The sequence below is a fragment of the Dicentrarchus labrax genome, unplaced genomic scaffold, assembly GCF_905237075.1.
Source record: "Dicentrarchus labrax unplaced genomic scaffold, dlabrax2021, whole genome shotgun sequence".
Classification (NCBI taxonomy): domain Eukaryota; kingdom Metazoa; phylum Chordata; class Actinopteri; family Moronidae; genus Dicentrarchus; species Dicentrarchus labrax.
The window spans coordinates 8929955-8950886 of record NW_026136702.1 but is presented as its reverse complement, the minus strand read 5'-3'; the positions used below and the strand labels follow the sequence as shown (position 1 = coordinate 8950886).

The 20932-nt window shown below is 38.5% G+C and overlaps 1 protein-coding gene across 6 annotated transcripts in view; it reads right to left on the bottom strand.

Moving 5' to 3' along the window:
- khdrbs2 (KH domain containing, RNA binding, signal transduction associated 2) overlaps window positions 1-20932 on the bottom strand; it is a 64402-nt gene that overhangs the window by 32718 nt on the left and 10752 nt on the right. For all 6 annotated transcript variants that reach the window (XR_007880803.1, XR_007880804.1, XR_007880800.1 and 3 more), the window contains exons 2-4: window positions 20327-20454; window positions 7594-7710; window positions 1181-1327 (exon numbers count right to left, since the gene is read on the bottom strand). Coding sequence is in view for 1 of the 6 variants with exons in the window: in XM_051378448.1 (XP_051234408.1) it covers window positions 1181-1327; window positions 7594-7710; window positions 20327-20454 (392 nt within the window). In the remaining 5 variants the exon portion in view is untranslated. The remainder of the gene's footprint in view (window positions 1-1180; window positions 1328-7593; window positions 7711-20326; window positions 20455-20932) is intronic.

The window sequence follows — 20932 nt, the reverse complement described above, 5'->3', positions numbered from 1 at the left end:
GCACTTTCATAAGAAAAATTTAGAACACACAATACCTCATCTTTTCTCAAGGTAATGCAATTAAAGCAAGAGCTGAGACTTGGCCGGCAATATATTTATATCCTAGGACGGTGTGTGGAAGTAAAGCAGAATATTTACTGCAGTTTATACAAAACAAAACACAAAAGCCCCTGCAGATTAGAGAGGAGCTAGGGAAGCCAGCTGACCTTATTATTACTAGGCTGGCATGGATCGATCGCACAGTGCAAAGCGCATCAGAGCACCAATGGGATGCTGAAGCAAATTAGCATTTCTGAGAAAATATGCGCCCGGTGTGTTATTTCAAAACATGTTTTTACATACTTTATGAACATGTTGACAGTTCCGATATGCTCTGGACGCATGCAACATTTACAGCAGGGGCGACGCAGGAAGGCATTGAGGGGTGGAAACAAGAATGGGCTAAAATTGAGCAAACAGGGAAACAAATACATTTCACTGTTACTAGTCTTCCTATAAAATATTTTCCATCTATTGTAGACAAAGAAAATCTCATATGGGAGACATATCGTGTATATTTTTCTGAAAGCTAACACGTAGACACAGAACAGATTAATAACCCTGTATTTATGCAGTTGTTGGTTTGACAGGCAGTGTTAAGTAATTTGCATTTGGAAGGGTATGAACTCTGTGCAGATGCAGACACATCATCCTCCCAGCCCAGTGAGCACACATGCTTGTAAGAACACTGGCTCAATATAGAAAAAAGCATGAACTCCATAAAGTAGACTCATGCAGCACAACTCCTCTATTAGGCTTGTCACATTTGCAAAGCTTGATTAATATTTACAGCTTAGACCCAGCAAGTGTACACAACATGCACATTAATTATTCCTAAGTTCTCCGGGCTATAAGTTGCTGGAGTCTTGCAAGTTGTTCCATACTGCACTTTAATTGCTGAATACATTATTTTTCATTTGTGAGTAAGAGCTTGTAGTCTAGGGTAATGCAGAGAAAAACTCCACGCTTATATCTTACTCTAATGTAAACAAACCCTGGATATTGTAAACCCAGAAACGGTTTGCTTTGTGTTAATAAGCCAGGCAGAGAAATTATAAAGTCAGCAGTAATGACTGATGTTCATATACAGCACAGGAATAAAAAAAATAGGAGGAAAAGTAAGGTGAAGTATTAAACTTACTGGAACAAGGAATTTTTTAATCTCCTCCAAGGCATGACTCATGCGGGAATAGGCCTCTCCAGGTGGAGCAAAGACTTCAATTAAAACGTGAAGATCATTACTCAGATGGGCATATTTTGCCTCCCCGCTTTTCCTTAATTCTTCTTCCTGTAAAGGCAAAAAAAGAGAAGAAAAACAAAAAAACACAATTCAAATGATTAGAATACATGTTGTTTTTATAATAATATTATATTATTGTAACAAATACTGCAACATCACAAATGTATTTGGATTAATGTGTGGCAATTAATCTATTGCACAATGATATCAATGAGTCTTGTTTTGATTGTACATTGTAGGTGGACAAAACAAGAAGCCTTTTAAATTAAGTCGAGCAGCACAAAGATTTCAAGAGGATTATTTTATTGTGTGTTAATATAATATAAGATATATAGATAATAATGCATGAGTGTTTACTTTAATCATTTACTTTAATGCCTTCTGTAATTCCATACGCGCAGTAATATCATTTCAAATATTGCGGAACATTTGACTTGACTGGACAGAACTCTCCAGAGGAAAAAATTTCATTGTATGAACTTGGACTGTGTGTATGACCTTTTGGGTGTGTAGGAGAACACAAACCATTAATTAACATTAGATCCTGACCGATTCTGTTGGCGTATCTGAAGATTGAAATAATCAATGAGCACAGCGTCTCTGTAATGGAGAGACGCTTTACCCTATTTCACACACCCACAACCCATCTGCTATTAATCATACATTTAATTTCTTACGCAGGTTAACAAGTGCCAAGAGTGCCCATGGCTTTAACTGCACCCTACGATTCACTATTGCTAAGACACAGTGATGGTTTGACCCTAAATGCTAACAGAAGCATGCTAACATACTCACAATGACAATGCTAACATGCTGATGTTAAGCAGGTATAATGTTTACTATTGTAGTTTAGCATGTAAGCATGCTAACATTTGTTAATTGGCACTAAACACCAAGTGCAGAATGTTATTAGCTTTGCAGGTATTTGGTCATAAACCAAAGTTGTGGACAAACTAAAATTTTGAACTTATGATGGTGCAAGATAGAAAGTCAGGGGACCAACAGAGTCAGAGAGAGTCACACTCTGAGCACCATGAACGTCTGCACAGAATCTCATGGCAATCTATACAATAGTTGTTCAGATACTTCAGTCTGAACCAACAGACATAGCCATCCCTAGAACCATGCTGTTAGCCTGGTTAAAAACTACATTTAACTGTATGAAGTGCTTTTGCTATTTTTTGAGAATGAAGGTGTTGATGTGACTGATACTTAATGCCACCCTTTTTCCTCCTTTTATCATAAGCATTTCTGAGACTGGCTGGTTATAACCTACAGTACATTTATGATTTAATTTCAAGACAAGTAGCCACTTGAGCAATCACTACATCACCAGGAAGACACTTGCACCACATACAAAAACAACCCTGAATGATATGTGGCCTTTTCCTCCCTTGCGAAAGGAATAACTTAACTTCTACAGAATAATCACTGCTCATCTGACAACTACAGCAAAAACAACAAGAATAACAGACCAGATATTAGAGCTCAGTCATAGATTCTGGCACCAGGGAGGCTGTTAGTGAATGTTTTTCCAATAGAAAAGGCATTTTTTGATTTGTTGTGAAGTATGCCCTGCAGGCTCTGCTCCAGAACAGCTCCAGGAAATGTTTAAATGGATAGACATCTTGTGACTCAGACATGGCATATAGTTCAAATCATCTTGATGGTCAGTAAATGATTCGGTGGCCACTGGTACCAATGTATGTGAAGTTCCACTAGAAGTAAAATCAGGGAATGGAAATAGCGCCCTTCAAAAAGGCATAAAAAAAAGACTGACGTGTTGAGACAGGCATACAGTTACCAACAGGCAGGCAAAATCAGGCAAATAGGAAGAGTAGTCATCAGTCAAAAATGTCATTATATAAAAAACAGGGTAATGAGATGCAGCTGGGGAGGCAGCAAACTAATTAGTTGATAAGTGACAGGTGTGTCAGGCACTGAGGACACCTGGTGGACAGGTGAGGCATGACAAGTTTTATAAATGAAACAACACAATTATACCCTTTTACACCACAACTAGTGCCTATATGCAGGTCTTATAAACGCTGGTAAACGTGCTAGAAATAGGTGATCAACTCCTTTCCCATTTTCCAGACGAGTTTTCTATTTTTCTGATGTGTCACGTTCGACAGCAGTAGAAAGCAGCACGTGGAGGCCAGTGACAATGTGATGGTGGTAACCATTTTCTGTTTTCTACTCCAGTCTTTCTTTCAAACTCAGCGCCAAAGGAGTCAAGAAAAGCTCTCTCACCTCGCTTGCCAGTGTTGCATCTTGCACAATACGAAGAACAAAATTGCTGTTGCCCGTTGTTCCCTGAGACTGTAAAAAAAACAATAAATAAGTTCCTGGCTTTTTACTTTATTTTAAAATGTGTCCACCTGACAAGTATTTAGTCTCCTGTCAGCTCTGTTTTGGTTTCCAAAACCCCCACTATGTTCACCAGCTAGCTGCTAACCTTTTTTTGACTGCATTTTGAATGAATGAGAATGAATACAAATAGCAGAGTTGCGGGCCATAAAACCAAAACAGTGAGTTAAAAGCTAAAACGCTTAGATGAACTGAGGGAACTGTAGAGTTTGGTGATTATTCACATTATATATTGTCAATATAAAAACAGGCGCAGCTTTAAAACATTCTTTAAAGATTAATTAATTAGAGCAATGGAAAATTGTCTTTCTGGCTATTTCGAATGTCAGCTTAATGTTTTAGTGTAGCTACTCAGTGTGTGTTCAGTTCTTCCTTACATTACTGTGTGGAGCACACTTCTGACCACACAACATCAATTGTACGATTGTCTTGGGATTGAAAAAGACAAAAATAAAGACTTTGAATACAATATCCTTGCAGATTACTTATTCATGAGTTTACTCAATAACACATAACATATAACACATAAGTGGTATACAATGCAAGTGCTTACATATACAATGAAATGAAAGCAGACATCATGCTTATGAATCCTTAAAGCAAGAGAGCTCCACGGGATAAATGGTAAAAACAAAAAGCAAACCATTACGAATGTAAATAGGTGAAGGTTCTGTTTGGATGGGGGAGTTGAGTTACAACAAGTGTACAATAACACACTGAAGTAAACAAAAGATGTCGATCCAAGCTCCTAATGCAAACTGTTTCGAAAGTCTAATGGCAAGAAAAGCCCAATCACCTTTAAGTCTTAACTGAGGCCCTGAGGGGAGCTGCCTGAGGCTTCACGCCGGCTTTGAAGGTTTAAAAGATCTGTAATATAGCTTGAGGCCAGTCCTAAGTGTGCTTTAAAAGGAACCTGTTAAATCTTAAAATCAATTCTACACTGAACAAATAATCAGAAATGTCAGACCTGGGGTGGAGAAGTTTTGTACCAGTAACAAATACAGCTGCTGCATATTGAACAATGTCTCAGTCAATTCAGTCAGTGCCAAGATTAACACAAACAAGGAGTTTATTTTTTTTGTAATTGTACCTGTATTAATTCATTTTGTACTGCAACAATTGGGTGTTGAGGGCTTTGCTCAAGGACACCTTGATGGTGGCTGTTAAGAGAAGCGACAGTACCACTCATGCACTTCATTCACCCAGACAATCTGGGGATTCAAACTTTTGTCCTTGCATCACAGGGCCATTCTCTTCCCCCTGGGAGGAATCAGCTTTAATTAAAAATCACTTTTTTTCAGTTTCAGCAGGCCTCACATTCACTGTCAGAGAGCCTAGGTCATTATGAATCAGATCAAAATGTGCAAGTGGGCAGACGATCACGTCTTTGAGCTGTTTCAATACTTTGTCACTGAAATGAGCGAGAATGAGAGAGAGACTGCGGTGCACACAGTCAGTTACCATGACTGCAGTATGTCTGTGTGTTTAATCAATCAAATTTTGTGGCAAACAGTCTAGAGTCAGAGAGGTGAAATGAGGACTCTCTGCTTTAGCTGTATGACTCAGCACCATGTAAACCAGGTTGATGTCTGTGCACAAGGTGTAATACTCACCATATGGTGTATTATGACTGGCTGCTCCGATGCTAAATTGTCAAACCTGACATGTTACCCTACTGCTGGACTGATGCACCCTATTGAGGAACCGGATGAGATGGCAGAAATGTGTGATGTGCTTTTGCTTGTATTGGGACTCTATTGGGACTTGGGCTATGTCTGTACCACTCTGCCTTGTGACCAGCTGCCTCGAATGGCAGCCAGCCTTTCAGTCACGACCTTTAGGTGTCAGTCTCATCACAGAGTCCTTCAGACTTGCTCAGCGGTACACAAAATCAATATTGCTAACAGAAAACACTAAATCGGATCGTCACATAGATGGCCCTTGGTATAGACAACCGCTAGGGTTATATTATTATACTTGTGCTGCACACAGCACCATGTATATCCCTGAGACTCCAGTCATATTGCGTGCTGTACTGTATAGTGCAGTGTAACAACCTAAGCACTGCATGCATGTAAATAAACACCTATTTTGCATATAGTTGTTGTTGTTAACATTTTATCACCTCTTTACTTTATTTTACACCCTAAAGACAAGTTTATGCAGCACATGAGCAAACTGAACGGACTTAGTGGCAGGAAGCCAAAGTTTTAAATGAACTCTTGCACCGGCCAAAAGCACATTCAAAAATGTGATAGCAAAGAAACGTCTCAGTGCCTTTAGTCTTTTGTAAGGGTGAAGACTTTTTAGTCTCACATTTAGGCCTGAATGGGAAACCATGTGACAGGGTATTAATTTCTAATTACAAAACCACACAGTTATTCAAAGAAATTGGGGCTTTATTAAGCTGACTTATGCAAAAGCTTAGTCATCCAGAAGATTACTTGGTTAAAAATTACCTTTAATTTATAAATTAACTAAACAACTACTGTTCCCAAGGCCAAGAATTAACTTTGAACCTCAAGTTTTAAGTCGATATAGATGGGAAGTTCTTTAAATAGTTACAGAAAAATGGAAATGGTGTCAACATTTCCATGCAAGGACAATCATGTGACATGATCAAAAGCTCTAGAACAGCTGCTGAGTGGACCTTGTGGTGAAATTGTTGCTGTTTCCAAAGCCAAGAATGAACTTTCGATTTCACATTTCTTGCTTTTGAAAAGTGTTGTATTTTGTGTCAAAAATAACAAAACGGCACATACAGTCCCACCAGTGTAGTACTGACACTTGAGACTATAAAATGTTAATATGAACCTTGAGGTAAGATTGTTTTCTCAACTAAATTGCATTTAATATGTGCAAACAACCACTAGAACCACAATGATATGTTTGACCCTGCAATAACTGATGTTTTGACCACTTGGGGCCAGCTAAAACTGAACTGAAACAGCAACATTATCATTAATTTCTGAGTCGTGTTTCTGGCCACCAGATGATGTACAATTTACACTCTCTTTTAGCTCTGTTTTTGGTCTCTACCAACTCCTAAGGGAAATCTTATTTTTCTCCTAAATGCTCCACTACATTCACCAGCTGGTGCTTGGCCCTAACTTTATCTGTCTGCTGTTTGGCACTGTCTGTACAGTGAGTTTTAAGCTTTTTCACTGAAAACAGCTGCCCATTGCAACCGACAACCCACACTGTGATACGATACGAAGAGTTTACCTAAAGAGTAAAGCTGTGGGCTAGACAGCTAAACAATGAGCTGAAACTCGTTCAGTAAAGCCGAGAAGAGATGCAGATTTGGATTCTCTGTAGGTTCATCACTACAAATGATCCCTTTCACAATTTCAATTAATACATTTTTATTATAAGAATATAAATTATAGCCGCTTTAAAGTAGTTGTAACAGCCTCAGCTTTATTTTGCCATCAACACGTTCTTGACGTACTGAACTGCAGCTCCAGTTTCACCAAAGATGCGGTAACACTGCAAGTCTTTTGTCGTGTCTAGATGCCTGAATCAGAGGCTACAGTAATAATAGCGATGTAACTCTATAGCAGCACAATGAGGCCTGTTATGAGTGTGAATACCAGATCCAGCAGACTGTCTGTGTACATGCTCGGATAAGTTTGGCTGCAGGGGACCACAAGTCAGCAGGATAAATGACTCCAGCAAAGAGATTCATTACTTTGCGTTCATAATTGACTATTACAGAATATGCTATTAAACAACACACAGAAAAACATTGCCATTTTCTCCTACATATGTTTGTCAACTGAGAGCTATTAATTCTACTGTGGGTGTTATTCATCTCAGTTACAGCTCAGATGTTGTTGGTTGAAAAATTCTTCTGCACTGTATTTCTGTAAATATTTCCACTTGATCAATATCTTGGAACAGACCGACAACTATATTTCAACACAAATCGATATCTTTCTTACCTTGCCTTTATCCCTCATGGACCCTTTGCCGAGGATGGACATCTTCACTCCCGTTTCCTCTTGTAATCGCTTCATGGAATTTCCCCGTGGTCCCAGCAGCTTCCCGACAAAATTAAACTGTGACACAGGTGAAAAAAAAGCACTCAAATACCTTATCAATGTTTCCAACATACATAAGAAGATGACAAATAATCATAAAAGCTGACTTATATGTGGACAAATGATTCTGAAGCTTGCCTCTCTCTTTATGTGCTGCATGTAAAAGAATACGTTTGGAGAAAAGGTTCACCATTAAAGAGGTTTGCTGGCCATTAGTCATCTGTTATCAATATAATCTCACGTTCCATTCACTATTCATCATGTGAGAAAAAGTTGTAATGTAGCCCGTAATAAATCAATATAATTGCGCTCTGTATGTAGCACATTAAAGGTGAATGGGACTCTCATCTGCGGTCCAGCCTTAACGTATTCATCTATCCATTAGCATGAACTGTGCCCTCACAAGTCATGTATCTTATTGGCGTTTAGGGTCATCCATGTCGTGCTGAGAAAAAAAGAAAAGGGAACATGGGCTCAAACCAATAACGTTCCTCAGACTGTTCCAGAGGTCAGTGCTGAGATAAAGTCAGAAATAATGAGTTTCTTCCCAGTGGGAAATTAAGTAATACTATCCCGATGACAAACTATCAGATTCAAGCCTCGGGGCTCTGACTATCATTTCCCTCTCGCTGTGCACCAGCTAGTGTTCATATTGAGAAAAGTAGCTCTGGGTTGTTGCAGGCACAACACTGCTGAGATTAGTGGTGATTAATCCGAGGGGTGAAACTCATAACACAACTGTAGTCAAATGGGTCGTTTCTGAAGAAAATATGAGCAGAAGAAAATGAGAGAAAAATGAGATTTACTACCCGAAACAAACCGTAGTCTATCTCACGCACTATTTTTTAAATTGTATTAAATGGTTCGACCTTCAAATGTCTGCTGTTGGATGAGATGATAAGAGACCCCCTCCAGAGCTGAACAGGTGGTCAGCCGCCCACCACAACACACTCTGGCCAACCCTAAAATGATATTAACCTTTTCACAAAGCAGCCTCTCCCACTGTGGCTGAGCGGCTAATAACTTCACTGCCAGCTGTGTGGCTGTTGCAACTCAACTCAGACAAGTGCACACTCAGCTTATTTCACCAACATCATTAACATCATGAGTGAGCGCTACGGAGAAGTCGCCAGGGGACGCAGAGATGAAACCATCTTAAAAAAAAGGGGGAAAAAAGCATCCCCACTGTCCTTGCCTGTCCTCTGATCTGAATGATTAAGGCACCTTTGTGGATGCCTTTCTTCACAGGGGTTGCTTTGACAGGACTATCCTATAGCTGGCAGGGAGCTTGAGAGCAGATGGTCGTTGCGGCTATGGCGAGAACGCGCTCGCTGGGCGGTAGAAGAAGAGTGGCCGTGTTTTCATTAAGCTAATGAATGTCTGGAGCTACTCTGCTGCTTCATGGCGAGCAATTTGGGCTTTAGAAAGGGGCACGGTTCGGTGTTAAATGAGGTTTGAAATGATGCAGCGTGCCCCCTGCAGTCTCAACACTGATAACTATGCAGTTATTAGACGGAAGAGTGTTGTGAATGCAACAATTACGCACAAAGACATTTTTAGACACTGAACAAATATTCCGTGATAAAATGGGTACTCTGATCTTCTTATTTGTATTTCATAGGACAAACATTTAATTAAGAGCTTTTGTGCAGGATGAATTCTAATATTTTAATCTCCATATTAATTCTTTTTATAAAGTTCTGTTTGGTTTTCACCTACAGGTCTACAGGGCGGGAGGTGAAGGTTGAGTCGCGTCTTACTAATGTGAATCTGAAAACATGTTAATGCAGCAGAGCAAAGCACTTTTCATACCAACCTCAGTGACTGAGGCCTGTTAGTTTATTAAAATCTCCTCACAATGAACAGTGGTCTTGAGTGTGGCCTTCAGTGCAATGCAACTTAAAAACACGTGCAGGCAAAACACAAAGCAAAGGAAGTAAACACAAAGTATAAAAAACAACACCCTGCAAATACAGAAAATAGCCTTCAAGCGAATATTACATTTTTTTCCCTTTGTGTTCTGAGTGTATGTGTTGTATATATGTGTTTTCTTATGCTGCAATTCAAACTGGTAAACGTTATTTTATTTTCTGGTGTCTTATCTGTTTAGCATTAGCCGCAAACAGCAAAACACACCTAAATCTCTGACCGAGCTGTCGCTGGTCAATTTGCATTGTGGGTAAGTGTGGCACCATGTTTTGATAAGGAGGAAGAATGCGTGTAATGATAAACATATCTCTGGTTCTTTTGCATTGAAACTCTTCACTACGGTGGCCGACAAGGGCAAACGCGCCGCAAATGGGCAAACGCACCGCAAACGGCAAAACGCTGCAAACACGGGAATGATGCAAAACCAAAAACACACAAACACATCAAACAAATGCAACAGAAAAATGCTGCAAATACCAAAAACACACAAAACAACTGCGAGAGAGAAACGCTGAAAAAGCCCTTGTCGGCCACCGTACTTCACCATGTTACAGGAGTGCAATGATAAATTGGTGGAGTACTCTTTTAAAATGCAGTATATTGACCTCTCAAAGCCACCATAGACAGGACTTTGAGCATTTTAAACCTGTTAGATATAGTCCATATGTATTCTGCTACTTTTATTCTGGTATTCTGGTGTCTGGTTTCGTAAATGCAATCAGTTCAGTATCAACTTCTGTACAACTATGTTTAAAATTGAAGTTTCATAAGACAGCCTGTTATCCCCCAAACTCTAATATTAAAGATGGCAGCGATCTACATTTATCTTCTTGTAGTGACAGATGGCAGTGGTTCACTGAGAGTCACTGGTAAATAATTTAAATATCTTGGAACAAAAGTACATCTGTATATTTTTAAAAAGTGTTATTTATTGCTTTCTTTATACACTGGATGTGAAAACTGTGAGTAAGACTTGACATGGAACTCGTTGTAGCTGCCACAAACACAGCTGGGCATAGAAATGTGTTTTCTACAGCAGGAGGACTGAATGATCCATGACATAAAACCACACTGACTGGCACACACTCAGGTGATCCTACTGAGCCCGAATTTATTGTTACCTTTTCACAAATGATGCAGTGTAGCATAATGTTGGTCCTTTATATATAGACAAAAGCTTTTTTCATGGTATAATGGTGGAAAATTTTGTAGCACACTGATCCTTTTGAAACAGTTTTGCATCTGTAATGCAACACCAGATCCTACGCATGCAGTGGTTAATATTCATATAGATTTTGTGACACATACAGTATGTAAACCAACACAGCCACTGTTGTCTATAAGAGGATTTATTTATTTGATGAAAGAAACCATGTCTTTTACAGGCTGTAGCACTTTATCTTTAATTCATACCATGTAGAGAAAGAAACGTTTCTCATAAACTCAAAATACTTTGAAAATATTGTGCACTTTCATGACCCCGATTTTTTAATGCTGCTAAATTTTAAGTAATACAAGTCATTAGAGGAGGAAAAGCTACATAAAAAAAGCAAAGATCAAAAGAAGCACACACATCAATAAGAATCAAAGCAACCTCAGGATGATTTTATGTACCAAACTAGCATGTTTCCCTGCTTTATAAGAACAGTTACATGGTAAGCATGAAAATATTCAAATTTTGCTACCTGTCACGGTGCTTTAGCCTTGCAAAGCTAATAACAAAAAAAACGTTTCAGCTTTTAAGCTGAAAAATGTGCATGGTGGTCACCCTTTAATGCAGTGCACTGGGGCCGGTCAAGATTTGCAGATGTCCTGAAGCACTTACTGCCAGGTTAGCAAGCTGTGCTACTGGGGAAGTCCAGGTCTTGTCTGATAGGAGGATTAAAGCCTCAGGTAGAGGTTTATGCTTTAATGACAGCTATGGATGACTGGGCTGCAAGCTTTTCAGAGAGAGTGTGTCCTATCAGTTCCACAGACATTAAAGAAAGCAGATGAGCGGTTGTTTGGTACTTGTGCGACAAACGGAGCAGATTTACTCTTCACCTGGAGACCTTTTCAGAAAAGAATCCAAATCATCTGAGTGTTTAAGAGAAGATGTCTTCCAGTGTTAATGCAAATCAGTGGTATTAGATATTAAGGTATGACTTTACTTTACAACTGTTGCCTTAGTTAGGGATGCTGTCTCCGGTCAAAACATTAATAAACATCCCTTACCGAGCCAATATCACAACAAACAAGAGCAGAATGTTCAGATAAAAATTTGCCAATTATTCTTATTATTATGTAATCCCTGAACCGCCACCCAGATGACCTACACACACAAACAAAGACAGAAGAAAACAAAACAAATATCATGAGTCCTGTAAATTCTAACAAGTGACAAACAACTTGAGCCAAGATCAATGCAGACGAGCAGCCGGCAATGCCAAAGTGACGCAACGCTACAGAAGCTGTTTACGACCATGAAACTGTTCCAGACAGGTTGTGTTTTGCTGTCAGAGCAGCAGCTACTTAGCTTTCCTGTTCAAGCAAAGGAAAATCAATTCATACAATCTGAGCTATTTTCTGGTAAGTCTCTAATAAGCTATGGCCTTTAACAGCTTTTTTGCATTTAATCTCTTCCGTTTCTTCAACAACTGGAGAGGCAGAACTCTACAAATCCTGCTCAAAATGCAACAAAAGAGGTATATAGTTAACACTGTTACTGTGTCTTATCTCTTTATGTAATGCTGTGAAGTATACATTACAGTATGTACTCATTTTCATACAATAATGTCTGTAATGCCTGTGTCAATTTTGTCGTAACAGGAAGTGTTACCAGGCACAACTATTACCTTGCATTTAAAAATTTAGAGCAGCATCAATTGTTTTGTTATCTGGCCTCTAAGCTGTAAAAACAACACTGACATATTATCAGCTTGTGAGGTTGTTACAGGCAACCTACACAACACTAAGAGCATGAATTTGTCATGTTTTGGTCTCCACTATCTCCTGGGAAAAATATATGGCTCTTTAGCTGCTAATTTCCTCACTATTTTAACCACTTTGTTTGCTGTTGCTAAGCAGGTAGCATATGTTTTGCCTACTGCTGCTTGAAATGAGCAAGATGAGAGCGGTGAGAGCGAACCAACAAAGTAAAGTCGGCGGCTGTAAAACCAAAACAATGAGCTGAAAGATGCTAAAACTCTCCACAGAGCTTAAGAGAACTCAGGTTCATCACTGGGAGATTTAACATGACACGCAGTCATTTGATTCATTGTTATTAATTGGAGCAGTATTAATGAGGAAGCACAATGCTTTTAAAAACATGTATTACTTTATTTTTGTTTTGCAGCTGTCACCATGATTTACAATTTGCGTTAATTTCCTCCAGCTGTGAGCAGCTCCTCCATTTCTATTGTACACTGCATTGTGGGACAATAGTGTCAATCAACAGCACACTTAAAAATCAAGTGAATGTATGCTGCATGCTGACATTTTACTTGATTTTGTCACACTGCCAGTATGAACCCACTACACGCTGAAAAGAATTAATATTTCGTATAGAGCTAGGACACTGTATATGTGGGAAGATTTTTAACACGGGGAGACATTTTATCTTTATTATATCTCGTGAGCAGCATTGTGGCAGACAAAGTCATCACACACAGTCAACACAGACTCAGTGGGACCCCAAAGTGGAACTGTGATGCTATCATACAAGTGCTTAATTTTAATTCACACTCTGTACTCCCTCCACTGTATTCAGCACTTATCTAAGCAAAACACCTTTCCACATGATAGGCCTTTCTTTGGGACACTGACATCTCTGGGCAGACAAAAATGAAATTTCTCTATGGGTAGAGAACGGCTGCTACACTATTTAAAGGTCACAATAACCCAAGACTGATAAGCTCGAAATTGTGGCACCCAAGGACAAAATACAATTTAATGTGTTGTGAGCTGTGCATGTACCTGCAGAATGGATAGTTAAAGAAAATATACCCTACAGAGGTAACTTAAATGTAACAATGGTAGAAATATGTCCAATTTATTCTAATTAAAAGGGCAAAAATCATTTTAATATACACACACACACACACACACACATACACAGATTACTCCCAGGAATGGACTCAGACTAGCAGACAGTATCAGCAATTGAAAATCCATTTCATGCCCCAAGGTTATGAGATGCTAATCAAGCTGTCTCATTAAACAGCAGAAGATAAATTCTAGTTAAGAGATAATGAAAATGACTATGCTGATTATCTTAATCATATTTTTTGCTGAGCAAGTAGTGATCTCTGCGTACAATTTCAAGACATGCATAAGCGCGCAGTGAGTATATCATTTGTTTACGTGTCAAAATGAGACAGGTACAGATGTACTTCCTCTTCTCCCGTTAGCCGAGATCAACCCCACTTTCAAGGTTTCATCACTTTTTCAGAGGAGATTAAAGATAGAAAGTGATGGTAAGGTCACTGGAGCAAGGCTCCAAGGCCAAATGTCTATCTTGACAGGCTGTAAAATGACAACAAATCTAATGTACATTTTACAGAGCATGGTGCACAAAACTCACAAGTCACCCACTATGAATGATGCATACAACTTGGGCCAGTGTGTAACAAGATGAATCATCCCTCCAGGTCTTATCCAAACAGAATGATGGTGTAGCAGCTGCAGCTTTACCATCTAAAATACATAACATATTTTAGTGACCAAAGTCATACGACATTATGACTGCAACATACTGCAAAAATGCAAAACTAACTTAAAAGTGTTAACTTTTAATTATAACTTTTGATGCTTAAATGTGGAAATTGTGGTAAAATAGTTCTGCGGTTTTACTGGCAGGTTGGGTTCAGCATTAATCCTATTTTGAGTGAATATGTTCCTTTATCAGCTCTGCAGCAAGCAGCTAACAATGACTTTCAGATGCCGACAGCTGAAAATGAATTTATTATTCAGCGAGGAAGGGTAGTGTGGCATGTACAATCTAGTGTTGGTTTACAGATGTCTTGTCGTTCATTTGGGGGATTTTGTGAGAAAATTAGGGAAAGGGGATTAGGGAGATACAATATACCAATCAAGATTTTCCATTGGCGAAATGCGCTACCTGGAAATTTTTTTTATTGAAAATCCTAAAATTGACTTTCAAGTATGCTCCACCATCTATATTTAACTGCATAGACTATGTTATATATTATAATATTACAATAATGAGTTATGTGCTGAGGTAGTAGTCTGGATTAATAATGGTTTTCTCCTTTGCTTATTTAGTTGTTTTATACACTAAAACTGTTACGACTGTTTAATCTTTTACTACATCACATTGCGAGTTGGCAGCCCCTTCCCAGAGACCACATGAAAATTAGTTTTTAGCTATTTGGAGCAATAAATATTTGGCCATGCTCAGTGAAAAGTAAAATAAAATCAAATATGTTATATCTGCATTGACCTTATATTTTTGTCCCTTGATGCCAAATTATAGTTGTATTTGAATCACATCACATGCTTTTATATTTCACATTTAGCCTACTTTCGCAAATATGATTTTGCATTGTAACAAACTCAACTAACTTTTTATATATTATAGTACTTCTACAACTACTACATCCCAGAACATGACTAAACATTTTGACTTGTCATAGCAGGAGAAACACATGTGGAATTAATGACATTAATGAGAGCTTACATTAAAGTGGGTCAGTAAGCCAGGATGCACAATAGAGCCCTGTTACTGACCAATAAGATACAGCCATCATTAATGATAATAAATGGACAAAATGTCTGCAGTGAAGATTGCCGACAGTTTATGTCTGTCAGTGTGTAAAGAATGATTTCATCAGTACTGGTTGTTTCACTGTTAGAGGACATTAATCTTCCATGTGTCACGTCGTCAAATCCGAAACCATGCAGAAGAATTCTCCCAAGTAATAATTTAATTACTTTGCATTTATAATTACGGTGAAGCAAGATGGCAGCTGTAAGCACGAATGAGCACTGTTAGACAGCTGAAACGTGAGAGAACAGATTTATGACATTTTATAGTTTGTTCTGCCACCAGTGACAAAAAGTAAGACTGGACGTTAATGAGTAGCATATGTGAGAAAGTGAGGTTGCAATGTGAAGTAGAATAAAAACCAATTAGTTCGTGCCTCTCAGTAGGGCCAGATGTTGTCAGATGAAAAAGTCAAATATATTGATCAGCGAAAACTGGCAAGAATTCATATCTGTTGTCACAATGTACAAACATTTTTCAAAGCAGTAAGTCCAGTCTAAATGGTTTATATCTCTTCAAGCCCAAAAACAAATGTATTTTGTTTTTTACATATGTGTTAAAGAAAACCCATACCACAATTAATGTGTTCTCTTATCTGTCCTGCAGCTGTTAAAAGCATTTTAGCCAATATGTTATATGCATTCTTACACAGTAATGTCAAGAATTCACAATAGATTGCAGTAATATTGCTAAAACTGCTATTTTTGTCTGCAAACCTACGCCTAGACATGAAAAGTGTCTAGATAGAAGCATTTCTTTGTCAAATTGTGCCAAGTAAGTGTCAAAAATCTGTTTTGAACTTTGTGAGGTATTTTCTGTGTGCTACATCTTACACATCTTTGCATTACTTTTTTCCCCTCACTCTCTTGTTCACTCGATCAAAGAGTTGCTTCATGTGGCTAATTACCATTAACCAAAAGTGCAGTGTTACCAAGATGTTTAAGATAGTGACACTGCAGTCTTGTTGGGTGCTGACTGTGCAATTAGGTCACAGAAGCTGTTGTTGGACAACTGCTCCATCCCTCTGGACTGCACTGCTTTGCTTATGTTGCAGAGCTGGCACCATTATGTTCATTATACGGAAACAGGATTTTGAGCCTGTGTATTGTACCTGTGCATTGTTTGTTTATGATCTTAAAGGTCCCCCTCCAGACACAGTTTAACGTTTGTAAAAATGCTCTGTTATGGTTAATATTATATTTAACATGGTTTTCCCCACATAAAAAGTGAAAGAAAAACCCTCTGAAAAGCGGATGAAAGGACATATACTCTTTCTCTTTCATTGTTAAATTGGATCTATAAATGCCCTGCCCACGGCTACTGCATGGGCTAGGTTAACCGATGAAAGAGCAGCACGTATCAAGATGGCTAGTGTTAAAAGAAACATTGGAGAGATGCAGCCATAGCCTACATGTTTGAGTCTCAGTCAGACCAAGACTTAGGTAAGGAGATGTTTCGTGCTGTTGTGCATCAAAATCGGTAACCAGCAGACATATCAGAATAGTAAGTTTAGTTAGCATCTTTTATTTGTTTATGTTGTTAGAAAGTAAGTCGTAAATAAACTTTATCTTTATCTACTTTTTATCAAGTACCTTTCGAAACCAAGTTACAATCAGGAGGAATTTGAAAACCGTTCTCTACTGCCAGACTTAACACAGATACAACTCAGAATAGTCAGGGCCAGACATGTTAGGGGACATAAACATGAGGTTGACAAAGGTTGTATATACGAAATTCACTTGCCACTAGATGTTGCACTAGCAGCATAGACCAAACCAATGGGATCTACAAAGGACCAGACTCCATTTACTAAAGAGAATAAAACTTGCAAAAACCTACTTTCCACTTTCTTTCCAACAATTACCATTGCTGGTTTGGTTGAAACAAACCCTAAATTTCCTTAATAATGTTAAATGTGAAAAACAGCTGCATAAATGGGTTGTTATGGCTATTATCGAATTCTTGGGGACAAATGCGTTTGTTATTGCCACTCACAGGCTTTCTGATTGTTGTGTCTGTCTGACAACATTATGGAAAGGACAGACCTTTTGTTAAACCAGAAACACCCGTAATAACAGGATCACTCACCACCAGACTCCATTGACAAAAATGGTAATTTTACCCTGCATATCATCGTAATGTTGTTACTTCATTCAGTGGACAGAAACAAAACAAAACTCACCCAAACCCTCTTTGTTAGTCTATCCACTGTTCCAACAATCACCAACTGTGGTTTGATTGAAATAAATCCTTAAGTCACTGTCAGTTGCACACACAAAGGGAGCGTTAACATGCACGTGCAGCCAGGCCGACTTTGCTAAACAAAGTACAGAGAGGCTGCGATAGCAACACAGTGTGATGTAACTTTCTGCTCAGGAGAGCATAACTCCACTATATCTTTACATATAAAATAGTTGTTTGCTGCTATATTAATGTTTTAAATCTCATATATATATAACCTTTAAATATCTCTGTTATCTATTTGAGTAGTTCTCAGGTTCTCCAGGCTCCACTCCAGTTTTCATTAACCGTCTAAACAGGAGCTGACTCACATATGGGACCCCAGGTGAATGCAATTAACCAGCAGGTAGGATAGAAACCGAGTAGTCTATCTACAATCTTTTCATTTTAATCCTAATTTGTAGTCCATTGAATCAGTATGCTTGGCATTGATTTGTGAGAGAAGATATGGCTGTTCAATTTGAGTCTCAAATGTTTTAACTGATGGATGCCTATAGTTCAGATACTGTTTGTACATACAACTTCACCTCTATCCTAACCCTAACCCCCTTTAGTATTAACCCTATTGCTGATACAAATATTGCTGGAAGTCTCAGGAAGAATTTTTCCTATCTAGCCTCACATACAGTAAGTGTGCTGTGCAGTGTTCACAATTAGGAAGTACTTTTGAATGAAAAGTGGTCTAACACAGAAAATGGTGTTAATGAGGCAGAAACACAAGGAAAGAAAGATATCCCTGGTTCATTGTGGGTCTTCTACTCCCAAGAAACTGAGTCAATTGGCATTTTTTATAGATTTAAAATCAGTTTAATAGAGTGAGGAGTTCCTGAACACAGCTTAATTACTTTCTCAACACTGATCCTGAGGAGGAAACAGCAAATTGATTTCTATGGAGTGTCCTGAGGGGCTCGCTGGACTAAAGTACAGTGCCTGTACTCCTGAAACACGGTTAAATGTTCCTCTGCCCTCCTGACATCCTCTTTTCTCTAGTCTTTCTCTAATGAGACAGACAAAATCAGTACAACTACATTTAAAAAATCATATTAATGTTAATTGTTTAAAGAGTTGTACAGTGCAGTCCCATTAAAGAGTTGTGAGATCATGAAACAGGATGTTGAAAGGAAGTTGACATGAGAATGTGCAGGACAAAGACTAACAAATAAACATGTCTGTGTTTTGCTGAGGAACTGCCGTACTGAGCAGTCTGAGGGACAAGAGAAAAGTGACCAGAAGTGACTCATTTCTAACTGAGTGCTGGGCGACAAAAAGTGTTGGTCTAAAGAAGAAGGGAGCCCTGCAGGTTTTATATGATAGGAGGTGCTGGCTAGATCCCACCAAAACTTATCATCAGATTCGGTGGATAGACGTTTGCAACCCCCAATACAAGATGCATCAGCAAAAACATTGAAAAGTCCAGTGTATAAGATTTAGGAGGATCTATAGGCAGAAATGGAATATAATATTCATAGGTATGGTTTCATTGTATCGGTGTAATTTTTGAAGTTTGGAGAAATGCAGCATATGACTGTAATATACTTAATAGTTTTAAGTACAGTTAACTCAATTTATTTTCCCTTAACAATAATTGAGTTACTTGTACTCAAATCAAATATTTTTGAATGCTTTATTTGGAGCGTTGGAGGTTTTACAGTGTTATTCTGACATAGCAGTTTTATCATTTATCTCAAAATGAATAACATACTTTCAGATACGATTTTAAAGAGTTGGATAAAAAAATAATAATTCTTACAAAAAGCAACACAGATGAAGAACTAATTTTAATCTTTAATGTCAACTTGATAAATCCCTTGAAACATATGCTATGAATGTAATATAATAACATATCCACCTGAGAACTGGACATAGAGATAAACTGTGTTTAAAAGAAAAGGATACAGACAGTAAAGCATAGAAGGAAACACAATATTTAGGGAAAAGGAAACAACTCTCCATATAGATGTATGTACACGTGATCTGGTACTGACATTGATTTGTTTGTCTACCTACAGTTACAAATCAAATGCAGTATATACTGTACTATCAGAGCGGGACAAATAATCTATATACTATGTGGAAATATGTTCTGTTGCAATCTGTGTTGCTACACTGATGCTATTATTCTTCGCTGCCTGTTGCATGAATGTGTGAATGCAAAGTCAGTGGAGCAGCTTTCCTTGATTACAGTGGCAGTAAAGCCTTTTGGTTCTCACAAGCAGCTGTGTGCTGTTGCTTAGCTGCCTGATGGAGCAGCCTCATTAGGCTACATTTCAAACTTTGTCAGTACTGACATTGGCATAGCTCAGAATAACGCGTACTGTGTCATACAGTGATTTATGGTCATTGTTCTTCACCGTACCCTTGAGTGCTTTAGTGCACTGAAAACTTTTCTTTTTTGATGACTACATCAAAATAAACAGACACTGCCTGATGACTTTCTATTAGCCTGTTTGAGGCTCAGTGGGATTTTCCGTGCCAAAAAATATTTGTGCAAAGGGTGGAGCAGGTGAAGCTAGCAGACAAAGAGGCCCCATGCACTGATTGACAACTAAAATGAATGAAAGAATATCACACGCACACAAGCTCAGTGTTCACTCCTCCTCCATCTTGCCTTGCAGTTTAACTGTTGTAGTCATAAAATAGAGGACACTAAAGAGGTGCAGTGTGTTGTCTTAGGCTACGACGTGGTTTTGTGTCACTTACCTTTGGATACTGTTGGACTGGAATGAGGACTCTTTCAGAGAGCTTGATATTTTTATTGCTGATGATATCGAGGTATTTCTTCATGTCACCATCTTTTCTCAATTCATCACCTTCATACTTTTCAATCTCTGCAGAGAAACAAAATTAAAATAAACAGATAAGAAGATAATTAGTTTGTTATGTAACTGAAAAAGCATCAGTCAAGATCTTGAAGTCTGCTTTGGAGCAGCATGACAACCAAACAGTGTAATGTTCAGCTGGGGACACATTAGGAGAAATTTAACTATGCATTGCATCACACGGTGAATATTTTGCTTATCATTCTGTGTCTCAGCTGTAAATGTGCTCACATTGCAAACTTAATGATATGAGATTATCCAGCTGACTCCTGATACGTCCTTTTACATCGGGCCCTGTAATCTCATGATCCAGTAATTCCAATCAAAATAACAACAGAGACAAACAGTCACACTCAGCTCGCTGTGCCTCACTTCACTGCAAACTGAGCTCTTGTGGGCTGTCAGCAGTCTCTGATCCCCACACAGCACAGGACTTAAGCAGATGGCGGATTAAACATGTAAAACGTTTGATATTATCGGGTAAAAG